This window comes from Phoenix dactylifera, chromosome 9 (assembly GCF_051530095.1).
Source record: "Phoenix dactylifera cultivar Ajwa chromosome 9, Ajwa_hap1_PhDact_Kaust_v1.1, whole genome shotgun sequence".
NCBI lineage: Eukaryota > Viridiplantae > Streptophyta > Magnoliopsida > Arecales > Arecaceae > Phoenix > Phoenix dactylifera.
The window spans coordinates 7,399,394-7,427,284 of record NC_143198.1 but is presented as its reverse complement, the minus strand read 5'-3'; the positions used below and the strand labels follow the sequence as shown (position 1 = coordinate 7,427,284).

The 27,891-nt window shown below is 38.1% G+C and overlaps 2 protein-coding genes across 6 annotated transcripts; both read left to right on the top strand.

Moving 5' to 3' along the window:
- Window positions 1–122: 122 nt before the first annotated feature.
- Window positions 123–5,979, top strand: LOC103710517 (CBL-interacting protein kinase 23). 2 transcript variants are annotated; one of them, XM_008796260.6, is made up of 14 exons: window positions 123–726; window positions 2,006–2,068; window positions 2,475–2,546; window positions 2,686–2,793; window positions 2,902–2,982; window positions 3,306–3,359; window positions 3,468–3,593; window positions 3,709–3,798; window positions 3,949–4,068; window positions 4,154–4,270; window positions 4,735–4,851; window positions 5,114–5,170; window positions 5,515–5,589; window positions 5,688–5,979. In XM_008796260.6, the coding sequence occupies exons 1-14, from the start codon at window positions 481–483 to the stop codon at window positions 5,766–5,768; spliced, it is 1,407 nt and encodes a 468-aa protein (XP_008794482.4). In that variant the 5' UTR covers window positions 123–480; the 3' UTR covers window positions 5,769–5,979. The 2 variants fall into 2 exon arrangements, with proteins under 2 accessions (XP_008794482.4, XP_088560264.2); XM_088704138.2 differs by having other exon boundaries at window positions 184–726; window positions 4,723–4,851.
- A 9,055-nt stretch (window positions 5,980–15,034) lies between these two features.
- Window positions 15,035–27,721, top strand: LOC148702427 (uncharacterized). 4 transcript variants are annotated; one of them, XM_088704135.2, is made up of 8 exons: window positions 15,035–15,362; window positions 19,500–19,749; window positions 20,282–20,405; window positions 20,781–21,127; window positions 21,261–23,007; window positions 24,577–24,833; window positions 26,783–26,876; window positions 27,422–27,721. In XM_088704135.2, exons 1-7 carry the CDS (start codon window positions 15,277–15,279, stop codon window positions 26,852–26,854), a joined length of 2,883 nt encoding a protein of 960 aa, XP_088560261.2. In that variant the 5' UTR covers window positions 15,035–15,276; the 3' UTR covers window positions 26,855–26,876; window positions 27,422–27,721. The 4 variants fall into 4 exon arrangements, with proteins under 4 accessions (XP_088560261.2, XP_088560260.2, XP_088560263.2 ...); XM_088704134.2 differs by having other exon boundaries at window positions 21,255–23,007; XM_088704137.2 differs by having other exon boundaries at window positions 15,195–15,362; window positions 24,583–24,833.
- The last annotated feature ends 170 nt before the right edge of the window (window positions 27,722–27,891 follow it).

Here is a 27,891-nt window from a genome sequence, read left to right as displayed (position 1 = left end):
AAGTTTTTGGGTTCTGGTCGAGTTAGACTAGAGTGGATTATAGAATTGAAAATTTAAAATTATCTAAATTTTAAATACATAGGATCAGATCAGATTAAAATTCAAAAATCCAATGCAGCCACGAAAATAGAATGGACCTAACTTTAGAAGCTATCTAAGCTCCATAGATCTCTAAAATAGAATGAATCGGGTCAGACGGGTCACGAATTAATCCCACCGATTTGCAGCCTTGGTCAACCGTCCCTTGGGGTACAAGTACAGCGATGCCTACTATCAGATCTGGGGAAACAAAAAAACAGACGCGATATAATGGTGGTTATCGGATCCAATCGACCGCCGGGCAAATCTTTGTCTCCTTTTAGATTCGCCGGCTCTCTCGGCCGCCGGAGTTAGGGTTAGGTTGGACGGGGGGTGTTAGGAGAGATGAAGATGGTAAAGTCGCAGGTGTGGCAGCCTTGCAAAAAGAAGAGGTCTTGACCCATGGAGAGGTGGGGAGGACGAGAAGGAGAAAGATTTGGTTTGTCGAAGGACTTTAGGGTTGGAATCCAGGGGACAAAGATGAGCACGGTGGGAAGAACGAGGGTGGGGAAGTACGAGCTTGGGAGAACGCTCGGGGAGGGGACGTTCGCCAAGGTGAAGTTCGCGCGGAACGTGGAGACGGGGGAGAGCGTCGCCATCAAGATCCTTGACAAGGAGAAAATCCTCCGCCACAAGATGATCGGCCAGGTTCGGCCTCTTTGCCGAAAAAAAAACCTCGACTTTTCTCTTTATATTTGGATTTCTGTTTTAGATTTTGAAAGGATGGGAGGATTTAGCTTATGCTTGGTTATGATTCTTTTATTACTATAAAGTCAAGATAAAAACCAAATCTTTTTTCCTCTCCTGATGCTCTGTTTTATAGGTTTGTCATGTATTGATTTAATTTTTTTCGTTAATCCTTTTCATGATTAGTGTCTCGCTTTAGTTCTCTTGTATGCTTTGTTATGTTAAATTTGTTGGCCTTGGTTATTTTACGATTGGACTTTAGTTATATTATATACCGACTTAAAAATGATAGAAAAGATTACGTGATTAATATCATTTGTTTTCATTTTTTTTCGTGACGTAAGATCTTTGTTTTCTTTTCTTAGGCAATCAAGCTTCTGAAATCAATTAGGCTGTCAAGCTTTGATAATAATCGATCTGGTGTTTGTCCTGAAGAGGCTATTTCTCGAAAAAAGATTTTGTAGTTTCAAAAGAGAAAGATAATTATTTTAGAATGGCCATTCACTAAAGCTTTCTGGACAATAATTTGTTTTTAAATTGTTTTTTTATTTGTTTTTTCTTCGTTGTTCTATTTGGAAAATATATTACGTGGTGATCATCTGTTTGTTATCTGCATACACTTTTTACTTTTTACTTTTAATCAGTAAGAACAGCCGGAATAGAAAATTACTTATTAGTTATACATATTTCATTTTTTTCTAGGGATTCTCTTTGCTATATAATTCTTTCTTTGCTTTTTCTTTCTCTTACCTGGTCATATATTGTCAGCTTTCTCACGAACAATATTTATGTTTGTCAGTACAGTATCCCGTTGAAAATTGAGGGATGAAAGCTTCCCAAGGATTAATTTTGAGTTAGATCAGTTCTTTTTCTTGCATAGTTTCATTAAATTGAGGTGCAAATCTTGTAAGTGCTGTATTCTTGCAGTACTCTGTATTTGACATCTGATAGATGGGTTAAAGAAAAAGAACAACAAGAGACACACTTTCCAATTCTACTTTCCAGTCTCTCCTGTTTGTGTTATTTATAAGTCTGTTCATTTATACTTAAGCTGTATCTGTTATGATATTTCAGAAAGTACAATCTAACCTTGTTCTTGAAAGACCCATTACTTTTATGTATGGATCTCTTTTTAAAGTGTCCAAGTTCTTGTGGATGAGTTACTAAGTAGCCATTCAGTCATAGAGATTTTCTTCCATGTCTTACAGGTTAACAATATCTACTAATTTGTTTGTTATAGATAAAACGTGAGATCTCAACCATGAAGCTGATAAAACACCCAAATGTCATACGGATGTATGAGGTGAGTCTTAAATCTCATCTTCATTTGCACTTTCATAAAATTGTGTTGGCAGTTCTCTATCCACCAGGGCTCCAGCTAAAACTTTGGTGGACTGGATGCAGAAAATCCTTTAAATGCTGCCTGATATTCTAAAACTGGCTTGCTGAGAAAAAATTTACTTTGCTTATCTTTTATGTATAAAGTTTTTCAATCTCTTACATATTGTCAATCGTCTGTGGAGTATCTGTATCTGATATTTACCATTTTCTCTTGATGTTAAATATGTATCCTGGATTTTGTGTTATTTTGTTATATATAACAATATTGTGACTTGGGGCTTTAGTTTGCATCTTTCTTCATGACCACCTGTCTGTCATGTCATCTATAACCTGCTTTATAGTTGTTTAAGTGATCATTGCTTGTGTAGGTGATGGCCAGCAAGACAAAGATATACATAGTTTTGGAATTTGTAACTGGGGGAGAGCTCTTTGACAAAATTGTAAGATGTTCATTAGTATCACATTTGGTTACACTTTCTGGTGTCTGTGGTAGTTCTGATTGAGTTTTAATTTTTAATTTTTTGTTTTTTTGTTTTTCCTGGTGTTCTTGATACTGATGTTCCAGGGTTTTTGCTTTAGGCTTGTCATGGAAGATTGAAGGAGGATGGAGCCAGGAAGTATTTTCAGCAGCTAATCAATGCTGTAGACTACTGTCATAGCAGAGGTGTCTTCCACAGAGACCTAAAGGTAAAAGATGATTTTCCCCCTCCATTTAGTAGGATTGCTGAATCTCATGATCGTTGCTCGTACTAACTAATACTTCACTGAGCATTCTAAATTGGTTTGGTAAAACAGCCAGAGAATCTGCTGTTAGATTCAAAAGGGGTGCTCAAAGTCTCTGATTTTGGACTAAGTGCATTACCTCAGCAAATTCGTGTAAGTTAAAAATTCTTCATTCTAGCCTTGTTTTGTCAGTATGGACAGATTCATTTTGTTTGAGATCATAATTTCCTTTTGTTTCTGTTTCCACTTTTTGTGTACTAGGAATTTCAAGTTTTTATATGATTTGTTTTGTTGTTAACTTCTCATATCTGTGCTAGGCATTTCTTGCTACATGATATAAATTTTATGATTGCCTTTGTATGTGATGCTTTTGTGCACTTGAAACATAACTTGAGCAAAGGATCAATTTCAGTAGATCTTTCATAAAAGAATTTAGACCAGTGAATATTAAACTCTCCTGAACCTTTCCACTGCAGGAGGATGGGTTGCTTCACACAACATGTGGGACTCCAAATTATGTTGCTCCTGAGGTATAATCCACACAAGGCTGAGATTTACAGACTTGTTAAATTCTTAACTATTTTGCCCATTTTTTTGGTTCATTATTTCTTTTCTGATATTGGATCGACCTTCCTTAGGTGATTAATAACAAAGGTTATGATGGGGCCAAGGCAGATCTTTGGTCATGTGGAGTCATCCTTTTTGTCTTAATGGCAGGTCACTTGCCTTTCGAAGACCCCAATCTTATGTCTTTATATAAGAAGGTGAGCTTTTGATACAGATGTTCTATTGATATGATGTTTAACTAATTATGCTTTGCACTAGTCTATCACTGTTTGAAGAAAGTTCATTGCTGACTTGTTTGGAGGGTCGATGCAGATCTTTAAAGCAGAATTCACATGTCCTTCTTGGTTCTCTACAAGTGCAAAGAAACTTATCAAGAGGATTTTGGATCCCAATCCCCTGACTGTAAGTCATGTTGCTCCAAGACCATGTTGACCTTTCGAGGTTTTGATACCTAGGCATGGATTACTTCTCATTGGAAATGGCACACACAAGAAACCTGTTATGTCAGCTTATTCAATTTCATATGCCTGATACAATGTGGGCTTTTTGCAGCGCATTACAATTGCTGAAGTCATTGAAAATGAGTGGTTTAAAAAAGGATATCAACCACCAATTTTTGAAGCACCAGATGTTAATCTTGATGATGTGGATGCAATTTTCAGTGGATCTGGGGTAAGTTTTGGTCATATTCCTCTGACATTGATATTCCTGAAATGTGTAAGATTGCATTTTCTGCTTTCTGTTCTTCTTTGTGCAGGACTCTGCAAATCTTGTTGTTGAGAGACGAGAAGCAGCGCCAGCCTTAATGAATGCTTTTGAGCTTATTTCGACATCTCAGGGTCTCAATCTTGGCACCCTTTTTGAGAAACAAATGGTAACTTGTCTTTTTGGTTGCTTGCATATTTTCTTATCCATTGATTCTAGTTTGCTTAATTTCCTACTCGAGAAACTATTTTTTCCCTCTGAACTCTCTGAGCATCTGACCCTGAACTTTGAAGTATACCTAGTTTATCATATAAAACAAGTGAGTAGAGGTTTTTGTTGTTTTATTTTGTATTTGAGTGCATTTGTGTGTTGCATCATGTTAAATTCTTAGTAGTTATAATTGTGCATCATTCCTACAGGCTACCCTGCTTGATACTATCTGCTCCGTGAATTTTGTTGTTCATTTAGTTATAAATTTGTAGCCTTTGCAGAGCAATATCCAACGAAATGACCCATATGCTTGTTAATACAGGGGACTGAAATTTTTCTAATTAAGCATTGGCAAGTTGTTGGGACCTCCATAACCTCCACCTCTCTCTCTAATCTGTGACTTACTGTAAGAATGTTGAACAGGGCACTGTTAAGCGTGAAACGAGGTTTGCATCAAGACTTCCTGCGGATGAGATACTTTCAAAAATTGAACAAGCAGCCACGCCTCTGGGATTCAATGTAGAGAAACAAAATTACAAGGTCTGCTTTCCACAGTCGTAGGCCCAATTTAACTTCCAGTTTGGAAGGAATTACCTTCTTAGTAAAAACTCACATCAAGTTAAAACCATATATTATATGTGAATCAGTACTTTGTTGGCTTTTATGCTAGTTGAGTCAATGAATTCGTTGATAGCATATTCGCTGTTTACAACTTTTTTCTTACATTTTTCCACTCAATACTATTTGGACTCAACCCTCATTGGTTCTATATAATTATAAATGCAATTTTCATGTATACCAGTTAAAGCTCAAAGGGGAGAAAACTGGAAGGAAAGGTCATTTAGCCATTGCCACAGAGGTACAGATCTTTGATCATTTGTTTATGTGTTGTTTGGGCTGGGGGTTGAATCTGCTGGTCAGTAAGAATACAAGTTTTCACTAGTTGCAGATGCCATTCAATAAATATTTAGATGTAAAACAGCCTTAGATGCATGCAAATCCGTTAATGCTGCCAGCATGTATCTTGACATGCCTGGTGTGCATCTTGAGGTGCTAAAGGCCTCAACGAACATTTTGTGGAAATACATTACTACTCTTACTGTCCAGTGGAGTCAACCTATGTAATAATTCTTTTTATTCATTCATTTTTGATGATGCTATGCAAAACAAAACTGGAAATTCTTCTTCCTTTTTCTTCCGAAGGTTTTCGAAGTAGCGCCTTCATTATACATGGTGGAGCTTCGTAAGTCCAAGGGCGACACCCTTGAATTTCACAAGGTAGGTGGAAGAACTGTACTAGCCAGGTTTTTATTGTGTCCAGGTTTTTTTGAGATATCGTCTAATCTACTTCGGCGACATTTTTATTTTTTGTCCAGGTGTACAATAGCCTCTCAACAGGCCTAAAAGATATTGTCTGGAAGCCACAAGAAGAAGTCAATGGAACTAATGAAAATTAGATTTTCAATTTTAATAATATAAATACTGTGAGTGAAATACTTATATATATTCTCATGGCCATGAAATGTCGATTGGACATTGGTCTGTATGATGTTGGTAGGTGCAACATTTCCGTGTTAGTATTGACAAGTCTATTACTGTGACCATTCAGAAATTGTAGGGGATGCTGGAGGCCTATATATATGATGAATGATTTATGCTTTTATAGCATCTCTATTTTGTTTAAGTTCATTATGCTATTGAAATGAGCAATAAAAGAAAAGGCAGCAATCGGATGTAAAGAAATATAACAGGTGGAAAATTCAACTAGACCGGGCACTCATTCTCATAAAGCCTTTCTAATGTTCTGGTTTTCTGACTTCAAAACTCTACTATCCAACAACCGCAGCCACAGCACGTTATGTTGATGGCTTTTGTTATCAACTCTCGCAGTGCATCTGCTGTTGTGTCAGGTTGCCTTCTGGATTGTGAGGAACTTAAATGTGCATTTTTCACTATTTATTCATTAAATATTCAAATTCATTGATGTTATATGTTACAATGACTCTGGCTTCTGACTATGTTGATCTCTCTCCAAGGCATGTTCTCCCATGCACCATGTGTCATTATTTTGAATTCTTTTCCATCTTTGCTGGGATTTTGCAAACTTATCTTCCCCCTAGGCAGAGCAGTCTCAAACAACGGGCATAATCATGGTCAAACAACTGCTCATATTATATTTTCAGCAGTCCTCAAGACATCAACATTTGTAAGAGAAAGTGAAGCAAAGTGTATAGCACCGTGGCTGAAATATTTCATGCAAAAGCATGTCATCTGATATCGTTTCCTTCTCACATAATATTTTGCGGCGACAGAGCCAAAATGTTTAGCATTATTTTGATATGGTTTTTCATGACAACGATGAGAATAGCCCCAGTGATCTGCCATATGAAAGCAGCTCATCAGACGTGCATCTATCTATTATCTGTTATTTAAATTGGTAAATTAGATTTTATCATTTTGGTTGTGGTCCAGAGTCACATTCCGTGCCTAGATGGGATAGCACCTGCTATATGTAACAGGTGAACAATTTCGTTATATGAGGAACTGTTGTCAAATCATGAAAGGATAGGGTATGCTAAACTCACCTAAGAGGGGATCATTGCAATTCTTGAACTAAGATGGTATCTCATGCTATATTATGGTTTGAGTGAGGAAAACAATGTTGTATAGTTTGGGTTTTGTATTAGTTCGGGCACAAGGCCATATCAAGTCTAGTGTCAGCATCTTGTCCATAAGCAAGACCAGTCAAAATTTTAAATTGAAGCCTTGTCCAAAGGATTTTGATAGTCATTCTTGCTCCTAAGAATATAAATCAGGGTTACCTTGAACCTGCATGGTTGAAAACCTTATATTCAACTGTTTCATATATGGCAAAGTTTTGGAGGGAAACAAATTACTTGGAACCCTGTTGAGAATATGGTTTTGATGTAGTCAAACATAGTCCTTGGTCTTGCAATTTAGTTCATAGTTAAAAAAATGTTAGGATCTTTAAGGTAAAGCTATTGCATATATTCATTCCAACTGTAGTCTTATCTCAACTTTTCTCTCTTTCTTTTGTACAATATGTAATTTATCTAATCATTTTATTTCTTTATTTTCATAGCAATATATTAGTTTAAATCTTTTGATCTTTGGTGGCTTTGTGGAACATGGAGGTGAGCAAAGAAGTGATATTGCTGATGACACTATTCATATGCTTTAAATATTGACTTTAATTTTTAAAATTGATATAAATTTATACATAAAATAAAAAACAATATTTATTATACAAATATTAGACTAATAAATAAAGACTCTGTTTGACATTTGGCTTTTGTTAAAATGGCTAATTGTAGCTCTAACAAAAAATTATTTAAAAAAAATCATATTCATGATCGCATTAGGTTGATAATTACTAATTTTATTATAGTGATAGGATTGGGGAGAAGGAAGATTTTCTTCAATTTGCTCAACTCGAATATCTCAAAAAAATAATAAAAAAAGATGGAAGATTTGCGAAAGTAGGGCTTAGATCCTTTTTTTTTTTCATTGATGATAAAAAAAAGGTGCACAACCCTTTATTTGTAATAGTGAGGTTCGTCCTTGCACAATTCTGATCGGATTCCTCTTTCTAATTTTAATAGAATTTTTTTTCTAAAATAGACATTACTAGTAGAAATAAACTTGAAAAAACTAAAATTTTTCCGAAGGTAGATCTCAACTTTTACATCAACTTTTTCTTTTGTTGCTCCACCTGATTCTTTTAGGATGGAGAGATATGCTAGGTCAAGGTTTTATCCAAAATTTTTTTTTGGTTTGACTGGCCCATTTTAAACCCCAAATAATGAAATTTGAGCTTGATCTATAGGGACGCTGCCCTATAAAAGGCATGGCGCCATAGTATAGATCTCAAAAAAACTAACCATTTTTTTTTAAAAAAAGGTCATCTCATGCAATCGTCGTATGACCAAGTTGTGGCCTTCCGAAGTTTGGTCTGCAACTCGGCTTCCTAATATGACAGATCTTGCTCTTGTACCTTGTTCAAGCTAGTTATCTAGCTTTTCTGCATCGACAATCCCATCATATAAAGGGATCTCGATTCAAGCTTTAACTTTTAAGGGTTGAAAAGAGAGACTATGCATAGGTTGCTCATCCTCCTTGCTGGATTGTGGATCTTCATCTTCATACGTAGAAGACAACTGGCAACAAGAGTTGCTGGTGTTTGTGCTGAAGATATCGCCAATCTAGAGATGATCTCAATGAGTTGGGCAATCTTTTTCTTTAGTTGTGTGAGATGTCCCTTCATTTCATCATCCATCAAGAAAAAACTAATCGCTATACTCGCATTTATTTTTCAATGTACTTGAAGCACGAATAGCCCTTCTCTTGTTTGTTTATATTGCTCACACATCTAGACCCTGAACTAAGGCCCTCATAGATGTAGAGGACCAATGGTTTGATATAAACTTGATTTGATTAGAGAGAAGAAAGATTTTTCTCAACTTGCTCAACTCGAGTCTCTCAAAAAAAAAAGATGGAAGAATTGCAAAAGTCGAAATTAAGTCCCTTTTTCTTTCATTGATAATAAAAAGAATGAGGTACATAGCTTCTATTTATAATGGTGAGATCCACTCTTGCACAATTCAGGTCAGATTCTTCTTCCTAATTCTAATAGGACTCTTTTTTTTCTAAAATAAATATCACTAGTAGAAATAAACTTGAAGAAGCTAAAATTCTCAGAATGTGGAGCTCGACTTCTAGAACTCCTCCTAGATGGCGTACTTGACCTAAATGCCTGTGTGCCATCGAACATGGTGGATTTGGTCCTCAAACGCCTTCCACTTGTGATGTGGTTGGTTCTGAGGCTCCTGCCGCTCTCGAGCCTCCTGGAGGATTTGCTAGGTGGTGATCTAAATAGGAGTCAAATTCTTATTTTTCATGCGGGTCGAATAGGGGAGATTTACCTCCATGTCAAGCTTCATTAAGAACCCTAGGTTCAGGTACGCATGCTTTCCTAATGCCATTCTGCTTTCGTCTATCTCTCTCCCTCTCTCTTATCTCTTATCTCTACTCAATGAAGGAGATAGAGAAGATTATGAATTGGGTCATGGGTGGCAGCGAAGGAGGTGTAGAGGATGCGGAAAAGAGGGCACGAGAAGAGAGAGTAGGGGGGTTTTGGAATTAAGTGGGACATAGGATATTAGAGCCTAGAATTTTGGATGCAGAGAACTTCCGACGATGGTAAAAAACACAAGAAAGAGACATGCTTCCGGTTAATAATCCTAGCTATTCTTTTGTCAATCAACAGTCCAAAGAATGTGCTTGGATAGATAGAAAGGAACATTGTAGCAAAATCTTAAAACCTATGTTCCAGGATAAAATCTAGACCTGCTCAAGGGACAGGCCAAGCCATGTTCAGGCTGTTCTCCGCCCAATGTATCACTTAATTTAGTTAGGCCCGAGCTCAAACCGACTTGACTTTCGAGCCTACTTCCCAACATGACTCTTTTGAAGTAAGTCCTCAAAAGAGTTCTAACTTAATATAATTCGGCCAAAGGAATATTAATAGAGTGGAAGATGATGGTGATTGGTGAGGGATACACCGAGAATTTTCTATCAACTCCTGCACCCAAAAGAAAGCATTCCATGAGAGTAGTTACTATTGATAGTGAGAGAGACAATGATGACGATAATATTCCAAATGCCAAACTAAAGATGACAAGATTTGAGGCCATGGTATAAGAGATTAAACAATAATGTGATGCTATCCAAGAGGATGTAACCCCTTCTTCGAGGTGTTTGGTTCCACAGAGAATGCATGACAAGAGAAATCTGGAGGCAAAAGAAAGCTCTTCTAGAGACCTAGTAGCTCGATATCTAAAAACTTCTGATAAGAAGGACAAGACTTCAAGGAACAAGGTAACAGCATAACATAAACTAAGATACTCAAACACTGAAGATGTCCAAGAGAATGAATCATATGATGGTTATTAAATATCCACCAAGAAAGAGATGCCAAAAAATAGGAATATGAAGCAAATATATTAGCCTCACTTGGAAAAGACCTTGAGCTTTGCATGAAAATTGTTTGTGATATTTCTCAACAACAAACATCAAAAGAGAAGTCAATAAAGGAGACAATTCTATTGAACAACCGGCGGTTTAACATATTTGATGCAAAAAAGTATGAATTATGGTAGCCACTCGGACTCATGCACCATTTGTTTATATCTAATTTGGTAATATAGGCCGTAAATGCAAAATGCATTGATTATATGATTAAGTATTACCTTTTCTCTCTGTGCCTACACCATTATGATAGAGCACAAATATTGGTAGAAACCAACTACTACTCTCAAGAACTTGACTTTAAAATAATGTAGATGATTTCAAGCTTTGGACTTAGGTGTGTTCTGTCATATGATTCTACACATGCATTACCTTCTATCAAATGCATACATATACTAAAAACTTGAAATTTTAAATTTGGGTAGTAACTATAGTTAAAGTAAAATGTGATGAAACCCATATTTTTTCATATATATAAGGGTTACCTGAATAGCAACTATCCTATAGATAGAGTAGCTAAACCTTGCTCGATTAATGTAGTCCATTCAGGGAATGTAAAGTGTTACAAGGTAATATGCAAAATAAAAGGAGGAAGTCTGGGATCCACTAAGGAGAACAGTCGTGGTCCATGCAAAATATTAAGTAGTTTCATAGTTCTTCATTGATGCTGGAAATATCCTCCCCCTATGTATATGTGCCTAGTTACTAGTACAAAATGGATCGCTGCAAGCAAGCTAAAACTATTTTAATCTGACTTGAACTATTATTTGATTGTGTTATCAAATTTCAAACTAGTTTTTTGGCCTCATCATGACTGGACTAAGAAAAATCTCATGAACAAAGACTAGTTTCAAAACTAAAGGGTTCAATGTTAGATGAATCAATATCTATTGATTGATGTTTTCCAAAATGGTAGTGGGCTCACGATTGAGAAATAGCTCCTAGGCTAGTATGTACCAAGGTGTGAAAAATTATTGTAAGATATCTTTAAACCTTTATTAACAGATGTACTAAATTTGTCAAAATATAGGAAGAAATTTAAAGACAGGAACTTATCTTTCTTATCCTTTCTTCTTTCTTTTTTTTTTTTAATTTTGATCCTGAGAAACAAACATAAATGGAGTGAGTATTCATTGCAACAATAGATAATTATATTTTAAGAGGGTAAGAGCTCTGTATATCGTTCCTCAAAATCACAAAAGTTAAAACTCATTTAATATGTTGCTATAGTTAGTGAAATTATCTTAAGTGTTTTAATGAGGCCTTATACTCCTTCACAGCTCGAAGGATCCTCTCCTCGGCCATGGCTGCCCAAGCTCTGCTGCCCGTAGCCCTTCTCAAACTCGGCACCTTGGAGCTGAGCTGCCTCAAGTTGACCTTTCGTGGCCTCCAGCTTAAGCTCCACAATCTTGAATTTGGCTTTAGACTTGGCGCCTTCTTCCTAGCCTCGCGAAGCATCTACTTGAGCTCTAGAGAACGATGCCATAGGGTTCAACACCTCTCCTATATCAGGATAGTTAGGGCAGCATTCCGCAAACAGAAACCAAGTTAGTGACGAGATCGAACTAAGAAAAAAAAATCAATGAGCACAACTTGGAAATTACTGTGAAGACCACCATGAAGGCCCCTCAAACAAGGCGCCCACTAAGTTGCTCTCCATCTTGCTCCTATCTCTAAGGAGGATAATACCTCGAGCTAATTTCAGTGCAACTCGGGTGTCAATCAACATAGAATTCAAGGACTTCATTGACCACCCAGGGTTGTGGATCTTGGAATCAGATGTCGTGGGTTGAGGAGGAGGCAAAACGTATGATGCAACGAGCTGAGGAGATGGCCAGATCTCTACCTCGAGCTGCGTCTTGGCCTACGGAGCTGTAGTTGTGCCCTGACCTACCTATGAAGTCGAGGTAGCTCGAGCTTTCTTGGCAAGCAAAGCTGACCTGTGCTCAGCTGCCTTCCGCTTGGCAGCAATAGCCTTCGTTAATAATGTCTTATCCAATCCCATGTCTATACAAAAAAAAATACAAGTTTGAAAGCTTGTCAATTATAGCTCGGATAATGAAAGATAATGAAGGTCACTACCCTAAGTCCTGGCCAGACTCAGCCCTATGTTCATTAGAGTCTTAGATGAAAGCAACCTCGAAATGACATGGGGCCTACAATTCCTTCTGCTTGTCATTAGAGAGGCTTAGGATTTGATTTAAAGCTTTCTTTGAAACACCCGTGTTGAATCCCCAGAGTTGCTCGGACAAGACAAAGAAGAGGCTACCTTTCCAACTGTGGGCCGAAGAGGGACTACTTTTAAACAAACAACAACCCTTTAGAGCTCAGCAGTATCACCAGCCACACTTGAAAGGGTGCTCTTTCAAGATAAAAAAGAGTCTTGAAGAGCGGTGTGTTGGAGACCATGTAGAGCTAGGAAAGAAAGGAAATATATAATAATCCATCATGAGTTGGGGACTAACTAGGTGGGAACAATGCGAAACTAGTCCAGAAGAAGAATGATGAAAGAAAGCAAGGAGAACCATAGCCTAGCTTCAAAGATACTTCGTATAGATAGACCAAGGCAGTTGGCCCTCCCCTCAGCCTTGGTCAACCTAAGCGAGACGCAATAGGAAATGAAGCAACTTCTCTTAAACCTATCTAAGTCCTTTTGGTCCAAGACAGTCTCCTCAGTACCTAGGCCATAAGGGATCTCCTGCTAAGCCGCTTCCGAGCTATCAAAAGATTGACCCGATGAGGAACTTGAGTCACTCATCATGACTCCTACAACCAGGAACCAATAGAAAGCAAAGAAGAAGAAGGAGAAGGTGGGGGAGGAAGAGCCTGCCGGCCTAAATGATGCTCGGTTACTTCGAGCTAGGGATGCCTATTAGGAGTTGGAGAGCCTAAATCGAGCAACATGTGACCTAACTATAGGCTTGGAAACTCTCCAAATAAGGCAAAGTTGCTGAAGCCTGCCTCCTTATATAGAGCCCTCAACAACTCAGATCTAGGCATCTAATCGATTCCTTAGCCTAACGAGCTCCATGGGAAGGCAAAGCGATGTCGTGGAAATCCCGCTAGACTTTTAATGCTGCTTCTACAAGCTTCTTGATCGGACCAAATAGCTTGACCCAAGTCAAATTAGCTCACCAACTACTTCCTTCACCCAAGCCAAGGAAAGTAGCTCAAATTTAGAAGTGTGGGGCAAGTGATATAGCTTGGATTTGACATCCATCAGATCATAACTATCAGCTTGGCTAACCAAGAACCGGACGACAGATGGTTTGCATAATCAACGCCCTGGTGGATCTGTGAGCAGATAGCATGGGTGGTTATGCTTAGTGCAATCACAGGGGTACAAAAAGGATGTAGCAACTCATTTGCAGATCTCGGGGCTAGATTGTAATATCCTCTTGCCCTCCTGTGTATCGTTCACATGCTTAATAATTCAAAGGGCCTAATCAAGTTGCCAAATATACCTCGCTCTTGGGGCACGTCATTATACCGATCCGATAAGGGTGCAAATGGGTCAGATCAAACTGGGTCATAAATAACCCTAACCTAACTCGATTCTTTATTCAGGTTGTAATATTGGGCCAGATCCAACCTAATAGAAGATTGGATTGGGTCGGGTTGGGTTGAGTCCACGACTAAAATTTCTACCCAACGGATTATTCGGGTCAGGGTCGGGTCCATGTATAATCCGGCCCCAATCCAAAAAATTCGGGTTCGAATCGGGTCCTGGTCAGGTTTAGATTAGGATTGGGTTGGATTCCTATACTTGTCATTCTTTGTATTTAATTTTTTTTTGCAATGAGTGAAGACTACGACTATACAAGTGAAAGTGTCCAAGCATCAAGGATTGATACTATTACAAACTAACCTAATAATGATAGACTCAACCTTGTTAGCTGCAAGAAATTTTTTTTGTTCATATATATAATACTTGTTTTTGAGTAGAAAAAAATTGCATCTATGCTAATACTTTTTATTCAGCAGTGATATCTCTTGAATTTATTAGAATACGTCTACTATTATTTTTCAAACATACTAGTAGAAAAGCCTGTATAGGCCAAGATAAGGAATAAAGTTTTGATAATGAAATATGACAAAGTTCAACAGCTGCAAAGGACTCATCATGAATCTATCTTCTTCCACATGGCAAAATTATACTCTCTTTTGTCTTTATTAGTATGAACTTCCTTCTTAGGGGATCAATGTTCTTATTTAATATAACCAACCTAAGTCTTAATGTAAAATTCATACCATTCGAAAGTATACAAAAAGTCAGTCTCTTGCATTTCTTTCGTCCTCAAACATAAGAAGAAATTAGAGGAATAAAGAGTTAGAAACCCTTAAGCACTCGTACAAGCCCTAACGATGTACCAGATTCGGGTCTGGCCAGGTTGTAAGGTTGGAAATCCAAAATTACTTCAAAAATCAAACGGGTTGGGTTGAGTCGGGTCGGGTCGGGTCGGAATTTGGTAAATTCAGACCTGATTTGAAAAATAGAATGAATCCAATTTTACAACTCGATCCAGCTCCATAGATTCTTTAAATCGAGTCGAATTGAGTCTAAGCGAGACGGGTCGGATTGGGTCACGGGTCAATCCAGCCGTGCCTTACAATCCAATAATCGACGTCCCTGCCATCCAAAATCTATTAAATGAAACGAATGCATTTCCCCTTCGCGGGTCGTCGACGCCATGCTTGGACGGTTAAATTTGATTGGCAGACAAATGTCCATCTGTTTTACGGTGGAGATGGCGAAGAGGTGCGCGGGAGGATTCGATCAAACCGCTCCCGCATCTGTGGGCGGCGCGGTATAAAGTCACCTGAGGGGAGCGTGCCGAGGGATTCGCTTAGCTTTTCCCCAATTCCGAGAGAGAGAAAACGCGAGGGAGGGAGAGAGGGAGCGAGAGAGAGCGCGGGATGCGAGAGGAGGTGATAAGCTCGGGGACGGTGGATCCCTTCGTGCTCGCTAGGTCTTCTTCTCCTCCTCCGACTCCAGCCGCGAGGTAACACCAGCTTCTTTCTCTCTGTCTTCTTTCTCGGAGGCGTTGCTTTTTGAGGTGACTTTCTTGATTCTTGTGAAATTACTGTTTGATCTCTGCTGCTTCTGGCCTCAATCTCGGGACTCGGGCCCCAAGACGTGTTCCACGGCAGGGATCTCGGTTTTTGCCGTTTTCCTGCCCCAAAACCCTAGAAGTGAAGGTAGCTCGGTCATATGTAGCTGGTACCGAGTATTTCGTGTGTTTAGGTGTGATTGGTTTGACTTTTTTTGAAGAAATTTTAGTTGATGGATTGACAAGCCCTAGTTTGATTAACTTGAGCGAGGATGTGAGTGGCTTAATGGGAAGTGATTCAAAAGTTGCGGGATACTTGAGATATTAACTGCAAAAAGTTTGTTTTTCAGGTAGTTACTGTTAATTTTGATGGGGGAATCGGGGATTAAGCATGTAGGAGCTATGCTGGTGGCGTATAGGGCTTCTACGGTTTAATTGATGTTTAATCAGATACATTTTTTTTTTTATTGGAGATGTCAATACAATTTTACCGTGGACATTTTCTTTAATGGAAATGCCGGATTTAGAGCTTTCTTTATTTAGATTAAATGCATTTCTTATGAGTGCTCTTTCCACGGAATGAGGTTTCTAAAGTGATATATTTAGTGAAAGCATTGTTATAGCTAGAATCTGATATGTCGACTAATCAGTACTGATTTTCTTTGTGCATGTAAGTTCTTAAAGACAGCTGCAAAAAATTTAGGTTACGCTGCAAAGAATTCGATTGCTAGTGGTTGACTAGACAGAGGTGGTTCCCTATAAAGTTACTGATGAGTTTAATGCCTTGTTATTTCATCTTGATATTTTTATGTTGAGGGGTTCCTTAAGCGGTCTGTTTCTCTGCTTGCTTTACTTTTTAGCTGATACTTCTTCCCTCTTTCTCTCTCTCTCTCTCTCTAAGTTGCATTCTCTTAATAAAATGTAGGTTTGAGTTTTCCCCATCTCTCTCTCTCAAAAGGAAAAAGGTAAATTTCATATCCTGCTATAATATACATTAGGTGATAAAAGTAGCTTGTAGGTCTTCTCTAACTTGTCAATGGTTCACCTATCGTATGAACTTGCAAAAGCGGGCATTTTATTTATGTTGCTGCATCAAAGTACCAGCTAGCTTGTGCCCATTCCATGGTCCCATTCCATGTGGCCTTTATTTGTGGAAATCTTGCTGCAGATTCCAAGCTAACGTAAGGCTAAACTAGCATGGTTGTCGGGAAGGCTTAAGATTTCCTATTTAACATAAACAGTCTGATGACATATAAAGTGAGGGATGGTATGCTATGAATAATATTGCCCCGCTGAAGCTTCTTCGATAATGTGGAGGAAGGTTCGAGAACTCATTTCATTATGAGTTCTGGTTCTGTCATTTTTGCTCCATGTTTTAGATATTTAGTATAAAAAGAGGGGAAGCTTAAAAGAATGAAAATTTGAAGAAAAATAAAAGAAGCCATTATAAATTCTTGCACAAACTTTTTGGGCATCTTGTGTTTTATAGGTTTTTTTATTTGTGTAGTTTTGGTAGTTGTAAGCTGAAAATGATGCTCTCTATATATAAAAATCACAATGTATACTGTGTCTAAGTGAAAATCATAAAGTAAAATTGATCGCAAATTCATTGTGTCTGGCAATTGTGAATATTTAGATGCCTAGTGTATTGAAGTCTTTTTCTTCATCAATTTTCTTTGAACTTTTGAACATCTAGAACTTGGGCAGATCTTTCTGATATTTTTTAAGTGAAGCACTGAACACGTGTGTCTATAGAACATATTTTTCGTTTATGTATGAAGCAAGCTGTTATTCTTTTAGATGATGATGTCTTGTATTTGGTTGTTTACACTAATCTTTACAAAGTGCTGTATTAAGGGCCTCTCCCGAGGACTCAATCTGTCGAGGGGTTTCGATATGTTTTGGTTGGCTTTGGCCAAGAAAACTTGCCAACATCACTTGATATTCGACAAAGGAGGTTCTTGTGTATTGGCAAGCTGAAACCAATCTATTTTAGCTGAAACTTCAAACCACTTAGAACACAACAATTCTTATTTCTCTCCTGTCTATGCAATGTCCATAGCTCTAGAGTTCAATTTTCATTTGTTATCTGCATATTAACTATCTGCATATTAACGAACCGTTACTCATCTGCGAATTGATTTAATGAAGTTAACTCAATATTTCTTTTGGAAAATCAGGGCTACTACTGTTGTATGTAGTAAGAGATGTTAAATTGTGTTTTCGATCTTTGAAGGAATGCTATCGTGCGCTCTTTTGGAGTTTATGTTCCCTTGATGACAAGGTTAATTTCTAAGAATAGGATGGCGAGATATTTGGATATGAAAGAATTAGCTTGAGAAGAAATTTAGACTTTATTTCCAGATCAGTACTCGGGATAAGTTTAAACAGAGAATTACGAAAAAGAGTTGAAAGAGGGCTATTTTTAGGTTCATAAGATTAGTGGTCTAAGGGGTTGAGTTCATGAATGCTTCTTTCTGCTTATTGTCAGAATTGTATTCATACCATATTAGAAACTGTGGAATGTGGTATAGTTCATACTTTAGACCTAGTTTGGTTGGATATTTTAAGCTCTGATGTAACACTACTTATGGCTTGAAATGTGGGCGAGAAAGAAAAAAGTTTGAAGGTGAAACAGGAAGGAATACAATAAAGGGAAAGGTATTACTATAAATGTGGTAGTAGAAAAAAGGTGACAAGTGTAGCTTTCTTTAGACTCAAATTGAAGTTTCTAGTGAAGCTAACCTGTCTGTTTATAGCAAAATTATGCTGAACAGTTAAACATCTACTTCAATCCCTTTAAACAATCTCTACATGGTAAAATTGAACTGTCAAAAACATCATGTAATAGTTTCGATTTATAAGTGAGTTAAAGAAAAGTCTGTATGGGTGCCTCTTCTTAAAATTGAAACCAGTTTCTTGTTTGCTGTAAAAAACAAACAAAAGTACCCACCATTGAGCTTTTAGTCCCATTTTGAATCTGAACTGGTACTAATACAGCCAGGACCTAGATTAAAACCTCCATGTGGGGGAACCGCGAACCATGGTTCCAACGTTGGGAGCAAAATGATTTTTTGAGTTGGTTTAGTAATTACGGTCTAGTTCTCATCTTTTGTTGGTTGGGAGTGTGAGAATTCCTGAGTATTCATCTCTATTGCCCTTTGGACATGTTTCGTACTTATTGGTTGTATTGTGGAGTGGTTTCTTGGTTATAGAGTAGTTTATAAGGAGTAATGCAGATTGTAGAGCCAGGATGAAGCCATGTGAAGTAGAAGCTACAGATAAGGGATCGTAGGTCATTTACCACAATAATTTAGCAAACTAGAGCAATCCGTTTTCCATTAGGAATCAAATATGAAATAAGCTATTGATTCAGTATTAGTTTGTGTAAAAGCTGCAACTTCATTAGAAAGTATAATCTAGTCTAAAAAGGATATTTCTGGCATTTTCCAAATGAAAATGTTGGATTAGAAGATTCACCTTAAAAATTTAATTGAATTTACTTTTTTTTTATCCTGCATAAATTCATATTAGAATGTATTATTCAAATTGCTCTCTGAGGGCACCATATTAACCCAGGAGAGTTGTTTACTCATCCTTATGGATTCTAATTTAATATTAGGTTACTGAATTAAAGCTTTGACATGTTGACTGAAATGCAGTATTAATCAATCTAGCAGTCCACTACAATGAGATATTTTCTTGACTCATCTTAGCATACAAATTTGACTCTCTGACCTTTAACCAAAATATCTGATCTTTTGGTTGACCTGAAACTTGACTCCTTGAACGCTGACAAAAGGTGCAGTCGACTCAGGGAAGGATCTTTGTTCCCTATCAAGAGAGGAGTTGTTCAACATAAAATTGGTCCTCTAATGCTTGAGTGACAAATTAATAATGCCCAATTTTTTACAGGCTAGTTTGCTTCTTTTCTTTTTCCTTCCCTGTGATACAGGAAGGAAAACCATTATCATGCAATAAAGGGTACTAGTTTCTAGATGTACTTTATGTTTGGATTATATTCTGGATACATGACTTATCACACTATTCTTCTTGCTCACACTAAGCATGATACTTTTTATGCCTCAGCTCTGCTGGAGCATCCTCATCTGCTGCTCCAACCAATGTAGCCAGCATAGATTGGCAGGGTAGTGCACATGGTTCCAAAGCAGGTCCTTTGTCCTCTATTGGTCCCCAGCCCCTTCAGACTTCTTTGAGCACAAATGCTGGTGGCTCTGCTCTGGGCTGCTCACAACCTTCATGCAGACCATGGGAAAGGGGAGATCTACTTCGGCGTCTCTCCACATTTAATCCTTCAAATTGGTTTGCGAAACCAAAGGTTAGTGCCAATATTGGCCTGATTTTTCAAGTATGCTTTTAATTGATTACATAATCTGTAATTTCCTTCGCGAGTTTCCTTTTCTTAATCCATGCATTGATAAGCACTATTTTGATGTGAATTATGTATTTCTTAATATTTTTATATTAGATAGTGTCAAACTGATAAATACTTGCTTGCAATGATGCCTGGACACTACTATGAGGAACAAGTTTTCTGATATATGATTATGTATGTGTACATGCTTGATGATGCGGTTTGTATGCAAATAAAGATGTATGCGTTGGTATTGAAATGGAAACATATCTTTTGAACCAATGGTAGACCTTTTTTTATATACGCACTCATGTATACACATGCATGCGCATTTTTGTCTTCAAATATGATATGTTTGCACATGTCAGCATCTTCAGCTACAGTTTGTGCAACCAGATCCATATTTTGTGTATATTCATGTCGGTATTCTTGTTTTAAGTATGTTCACTTTCCTTGTTTTTCTGTATTTGAAGGCCTTAATGTGTAAAACTTGCAGGCAGCCAGCTCATTGGCTTGTGCCCGAAGAGGTTGGATGAACACTGATATGGACAGAATTGAATGTGAATCATGTGGTGCACAGCTCACGTTTACTACAGTAGCATCCTGGACACCTTCTGAAGGTATGATTGTACCATGATGCTAAATCTGTATCATAATTTCCCCAGCTGCATTTACCAGGCTGTGAAGGATATCTCTGGTTTTCATTTACTGATCTAAGTTTCTGATCGCAAAGTTGTACTTTGACTAATTTATGAATCAAGAATTTTTAAGGCAGAACAGCTTGTTCAATATTATTGAATAGATATTTAGGATGCAATTTGCTGTCTAATATTGTTGATGCCTTATCACTTCATAATAGGTCACGTTTAGGACTGACCTCTGCATTCTTGCTCTATTTTAGCATAAAGTTAATCATTTTTCCTCCTTCCTTCCTTGCCAACCATTTCAGGCAGCCTTGCCAACTTACTAGTGCTGTCTTGTTATGTTATTTATAGTCGATCATGCTGGCGGAGCATTTGCAGAACAGCTTGATGCAGGCCACAAAGTTACATGTCCTTGGAGAGGAAATTGCTGTGCTGACAGCTTGGTGCAGTTCCCTCCAAGTCCTCCGTCGGCACTTATTGGGGGTTATAAAGATCGGTGTGATGGGCTTTTGCAATTTCATTCCCTTCCTGTAATAGCTTCATCTGCAATTGAGACTATGAAGCTCACAAGGAGCAATCAAATTGATCGTCTTCTATCACAACCACATACATTTTTATCTGGGGAATCAGGCTGTAAAGCAGATAGCACACCAGGGTTAGAAATATCTCGAGATGATGCCTTTTGTAGCCATTCTCATGTATGCTGTTCTATCATTTCTTGATGTTTTGCAAGTTGCTATTATCACTCATTACTTCATTGCTTGATCTAGACTTGCAGCCTTTTACTTGTTTCAATTTACTTCACTTTCATTTATTTTTGAGTAGGCGCAGAAGCTTATAAGCTTATGTGGGTGGGAGCCTAGATGGCTTCCAAATGTTCAAGACTTTGAAGAGAATTCAGCTCAGTCTGCTAGAAAAGCGTGCCCAGTTGGCCCAGCTGAAGATGAACTTCGTCATTGTCACTTTCCTCGACTTAATAAGAATGCATTCTCTGTCTCGGCAAAGAAGGATGCTGGAAAGAAGTTGAAGTCTGCTAAAGAATCTTGGCGCAGCATGAGGTCTCCATTACTAGATTGCAGCTTATGTGGGGCTACTGTCAGAATCTGGGATTTCTGCACTGTGCTTCGTCCTGCACGTTTTGGCCCTAATGCTGATACTGATCCAGGCAAAAAATTGGCATTGACACGTGGAGTTAGTGCAGCCAGTGCAATCAATGGATGGGTTGCTGCTGAGGAAATGGAGAAGGGACAGATAGAGGGTCGTGATGAAGCAGCAACAACTGATGAGGGGAAATCACTATCAAATGCTGGTGTGGATTTGAACCTCACAATGGCCGGAGGGTTGCCATCCATTCAGTCTGGCATTCCGGCAACATCTGAACATTTTGATAACGGCGGAATGGGGAGAGATCTAATGATTGGCCAGCCTACTGGAAGTGAAGTTGGTGACCGTGCAGCTTCATATGAGTCACGGGGTCCGAGCACTAGGAAACGCTGCCTGGAGGAAGGCGGAAGCACAGTTGACAGACCCCAGGACAGGAATCAACAGGTTGACAGCATAGAAGGGACTGTTATTGACCGTGATGGTGACGAAGTTGATGATGGCACACAGGATTCAGATGGCCCCACTAAACGTGCTCGTGGATTTGATATCTTTAAATCTTACCATCCATCATGCAGGATAGATTCTTCTGGTGCTGGTCCTAGTCGTAATTTATGCTTTGATATAGATATAGATGTCAATAGAGTTGATTCCTTTAAAGAAGGGAGTGATGTAGCTGTTGGCCTCCCATCCACAAGAGATTCTGCTCGGGCATCCTCTGTTATTGCAATGGATACGATTTATCATAGTCCTGAGGAAGATTCTATGGAAAGTGTTGAGAATTATCCAGGAGATGCTGATGTTGTTCAATTTCCCTCTCCAAGCATGCAGAGGAACCTTGACATGAATGATGCATTGGATTTAAATTACAGTAATCAAGCACAACAAAGCACTTGTGTACAACCTGCTGCTGGAAGTATTGCCAGAGAAATGGGAGGCAGCAGTACAAATGAGGGGGAAGAAATTCTAAATGCAGAAACAGTCACAGCTTATGCTAGGGATAGGTTTAGTTTAGGAATTAGTGGAGGGAGTGTTGGTATGGGTGCGAGCCATGAAGCTGAAATCCATGGAGCTGATGTTTCTGTGCATAGAGCAGATAGTGTTGTTGGTGATGCAGAACCGATCACCGAAATCACCGGGAATCTGGGGCAGACTGGGGAATCAGCTCCAGGACCTGGACTAATGGATGAGTTTGTTCCAGAAGAAGCTGGTAGAGAGGATCCTGTTGGTGATATTCAAGAAATGATGTTTCGATCGGTGGGAAGAGCTGATAGTGGTTCAAAAACTTATGGTTCAACCAAAGCTGATTCTGTTGAAAGTGGGGAGAAGATTAGCCATACCTTGGGTCAGGATAGCAGTGCTCGTCCTTCACTTTCTTGTAATGCAATAATATATTCCAGTTATGAAGCATCCAAAGAGGAGGTGACTCAGACTGGCAAGGCATCTGCCGCTGATGATTTTGCACTCCTAGGATCAGGTATCTTCGTCTGCTAGATTTTTCTCCATAAACATTTTGAACTTTCTTAAACTATCTTGCAGGGATATTTTTAACATGTGTACTTAGATGGATATGTACATAATATTTACTTGGATTGATGTCTTAAGCAAGTTCCAGATGTTGAACTTGGATCAATATCATAAGCAAGTTCCAGCATGTGGATATCGGGATAAACACATACATGTAGGTGCACATTTAGAAGGGGAAGAAAACATTTGAGATTTGACAAGAATTCAAAGAGGTTTTGAAGGACAGTTTGTAAAATTAAGATCAATTAGGGATAAATATGGAATATTGGAGTTGCTAAGCCATTGGGCTCTATTCTTTTACAGTAATATGCCATTAGAATGTTCTCCTTCAAATAATGTTTTGCTTAAAAAACTAATGGCAATTTCTTTTAGTATAATGACATTCTAATGGTCTCGGTTTCCTCTTTTTGATATAATTAGATATGGTCAAATCTCCACAATTCCTTGATTGTTTATCCTAGTTTGTATTCATGGTTTGCCGTACCAGCCCGAATCGGATGATATGGGGCATACCGTATCGGTACTCGGTACGGGTGGCACACCAACACTCGGTATGCCGAAATGTCTCGGGCTGGTACGGAGCATATCGTACTATATCAGTACTCGGTACGGGTGGCGCACCAACACTCGGTATGCCGAAATGATCTCGTACCATACTATACTAACACAGTGCTATTGTGGCATCGGTACGGGGTCCGATATCGAAATGGCAAATCTTGTTTGTGTTAATTGGATTTATCACTTTTAACCATCATTAAATGTGCATGATTGGCCTATTGTCTCTGAACCATATCATGTATATATTTGATGTTTATTTTCTTTTTCCCTTCTGCGCGGAGAGGGCTATACTGGTCATTTGATTAATGTGTGCCACTATTGTCTTCATCTACTATTCTGCATTTGTAAATTCCTAAGAATTCACGAAGGACTTGGATTATATTTTGGTGTTATTATAATTGTATTACCACTTGGTGTTATCATAGTCTTAAACCTTAATCGCAAATGACTTGCCTTATCTCTCTTCTATTGTCATCTTCAATTCAAGCTTGATTTTCTAAGTCAAGGAATTGTTTCAGGTTATGTGACACTAAAACATCACTGTTTTTGTGTGACTCAGGAATTACCATAAGATTGACTATAAATGAGTTGTGGCTAATGCTAGAAGAACTCTCATGGATACTCTTGTTTAGCTTCAGAGAGTTTAAATCTCTATATCATATAAGAAATATCTACAAACTTTTATATGTTTTATCAAGGCATTTATTAGATTTTTGTCTGGATAGTCTAAGTCAATTAAGGTGGTGCTTGCATGTGAAGTCATCTTGGGGCTTTCTATGATATCTACTTTTCACATCTTGCAAGAATGTGTGCGCCTTTTTAGGTAGATGTGCTGGTCCAATATTCATTGAAAGAGACAATAGGGGTTTTTTCTTGGTCCGTTGTCACCATTTTTATGCATGATAATTGACTTTCTCCTCTGATCATAGTGCTTGTAAATATTCTGCTATTTGTTTTGTAGGAACAGCAAATGGAGAAAATGATTATGAAGCAGGAGCTGGAGAATTTGATCCGATTAAGCATCACAACAGATATTGCCCTTGGGTAAATGGAAATGTTGCAGCTGCTGGTTGTGAAAGTGACAGTGGTTCAAGTTCCAGCAGTACTCTAGCTCTTTGTGGTTGGCAGCTTACACTGGATGCCCTAGATACTTTTCAATCCCTTGGGCATGTTCCCAATCAAACGATGCAGTCCGAATCTGCAGCTTCTCTGTATAAGGTAAATTCTGGCTATCTGTTTAGCTGTTGTTCCCTGAAAGGCTTTATATTTTAATGATTTGTTTGTTTTGCAACGATTAGTTAAATTTTTTAAATTGAAACATGGTGGTTCTTTCATTTTTTTTTAATTTAGTTTGTAAAATGCATGCATGCAACAAACTTGGAGAACACCTTGCTTGCTTGTCAAGCTGATGGTAGGAAATGCTTGCTGTAACTTTTTTCCACTTTTACGCACCCAATTTAACGTGTCTGTTCATATTATATGATACATACTGCTGTTTCAAACATATCAATCTCCTGGTCCATGTCAGTCTCTCTTGGTTTGATATGAACTGATAAGGACCCTACTTATTTTTTTTGGCAGTTTGGGCTTATTTTGGCCTCCTTTTATGTGTATAATGTGCTTTTGGAGGCCTGATCTTAGGATCAAACATGTTGGTGATGCAAAATCATTGTTCTACATGAATAGAAGTGTGAAAATCATCTTCCTGTCCTTAATGAGGAGACATCACACTATTATTAGTTCATATGTCATTAATTCATGCATTTATCTACATTTTGGCAAAAATATGATTTGTCAATTTTTATGTGTTGTTAATTTTATTAGAAACTACAAAGAAGGATCCATAACAGAAAAAATTAATTTAAAAGTGTATATGAATATCAAGAAGGAAAACAGCCATTTGAAGAAAAAAAAATATTATATTATCAAAAAGATTATTATATAATGTGTTATTTGTTCTGTTTTACTTTATTAACATGTGACAACTGAAGTTCATATGAATAAGATTTTTTTCTTTTGGTATATTCATATTTGAATTATTCTTGTGTAGGTATCTTAAGTATGAAATTTTACTTATGTTCATCATTTTCTAGTCATACTGTTACAATTCAGTATTTTAAATATCTTAAATTTATTATTTGTTGTTAAGGCATAGCATGGTTTTGTTTCATGGTATATTACTTAAAATGTTGCTTGACACATGAAACGGCACCATGGAATGCCGTACCGGCTAGTACGGGCCGGTACATACCGGTCCGGTCCTAGACCGGTACCGGAACCACTAAAAAATCGGTATTTTTCGGTTTTTTAGCCCAACCGTACCGGCCGGTTCGGAGCCTGTATCGGCCGGTTCGCACCGGTACGATTTTTTTTTTATAGAACCACAGCGCCTCGCGCTGTGGTTTTTGAAACCACCGCGTACCGGTTGGTACGGTACCGGTACCGGAACCAGAATGGTACCGGTACCGGCCGGTACGGACCGGACCGGTACCGTACCGGTCCGGCCGGCCACCGGTACGCCGACCGGTACCTGTACGGCGGATCTTGAGCGGCACATTTATGTATGTGATGATTTATTATGCTTGGATCTCATGGAATTACTTTTAATATATTGTTTATTGCATAAAACAAACTTTAATCCTGTTAGGAAGAAGTTAGAAGTGGTGTAGATTAAGAAAATAACCTTCAGGTAATGTACCCATGAATGCTTGGATCTCGTTGTATCAGTTGTCAGTTTGTGTTTCTTCATGTTGGCAATATCATCTTTTTGTTTCTGTTTTACTGTTATAGGTATCTGTGGCTTTTTCCAGGTAGTACTATTTCTATGAAGACAATCTAGTTGGAGTAGGGATTAATTTTACATTTTACTAAAGGAGAAGTAAGGATTGGAAACCAGTATTCTGCATAAAATGTTCCTAGATTTGGGAAGGAGCAAAACGAAACAGATGTAGGTAGTAATATATTCAGTTTGCACCCAAGCGCACTGCCTCGGTATTAGGTATCATAAATGATTTATGTTGTACCTTTTGTCATGCTATAATCACATGTTGACATAATTGATTCCATCATCTTTTTTTTTTATTTTACAATATATTTTTGAAGAGCATTTGATAGTATCCAAATGATTTTTACTCATTTACTCTCCATGCGCATTTCCATGGGAACAGGATGATCATGTAACTCCTAGCCAGAAACTTTTGACGCGCCATTCCGCAACTAAAAGTCAGGGAAAGCACTGATTGAGACATAACTAAGTGCTAGGTATGTGTATATATTTTGATTTTCCTGCAAAATACATGATCAGCTCTTGCTTAGATTGATAAACAAATTAACTTTTTGGAAGATGTTCCCGTTTTCATTCTTACAAGTATCCTTTCATTATCCAGTTCTGGTCAGCTAAGTGACTAAAAACAGTTATCCTTATAGAACTTAGTTAACTGCAGTCATCCTGAGATGTAATTGGATATAATTTTCTGTATCCGAGTCTTAGATTCCATGGTCAGAAACTTGTATTTTCAAACGTATTTTGCAATATCTTCAACATCTATTATTAATTGTATAATGGGCATCGGGCTGTGCAGTTTTCTGGGGTGAACCACATACCAGATACCATGCATAGGTTCACATATCGAAAAACACACACTACCAGTGTCATCCAAAATATGGACCCTCTGATCAGGTGCATGGTCTGTGTGGCTATTTAACGAGATCTTTGAGCATGCATTATGTGCACAGCTGTTAGGGAACTGACTGTAGATGAGGAAGAAATGATGGGTTGAATTACTAACTGCTTATTGTCCAACCAGGTTTGTCAGCTGGGTATCTGCAAGAAGTAGAGGCAGAGCATGCAACCGAACGAAGAAGGGGAAGAAAGCACTGGCATTTGTTTTCTTCATCTTTATTTCTTTCTTATGTTGAGGGTCAAAGACATGATAAGATGCTTTTTAGTAGGTAAACTGACTATATTGTGTATTCTTAATGAGACACTCCCTGTATCTTTCCAGGGCCATGAGTAACATACATGGGATTGTGCTCTGAACCAGTTCGTTCTAGAGGCCAAGGCCAACAGATATTCCTTATATATCCTAAGTTATCTTGTGGAGAAACTAATGCATGTCTCTTGTTGTTGCTCGATTCCAATTTCCTAAGTATGTGATCGATTTCTGCATTTCCGATGTTACCATCCATGCGCATGCAGATGATTCTACTGGACGATCCCCATGTAAATTATTGGAGTTTTATCTTGAGGATCACCGGAGAATCTGCAGCGGAAGTT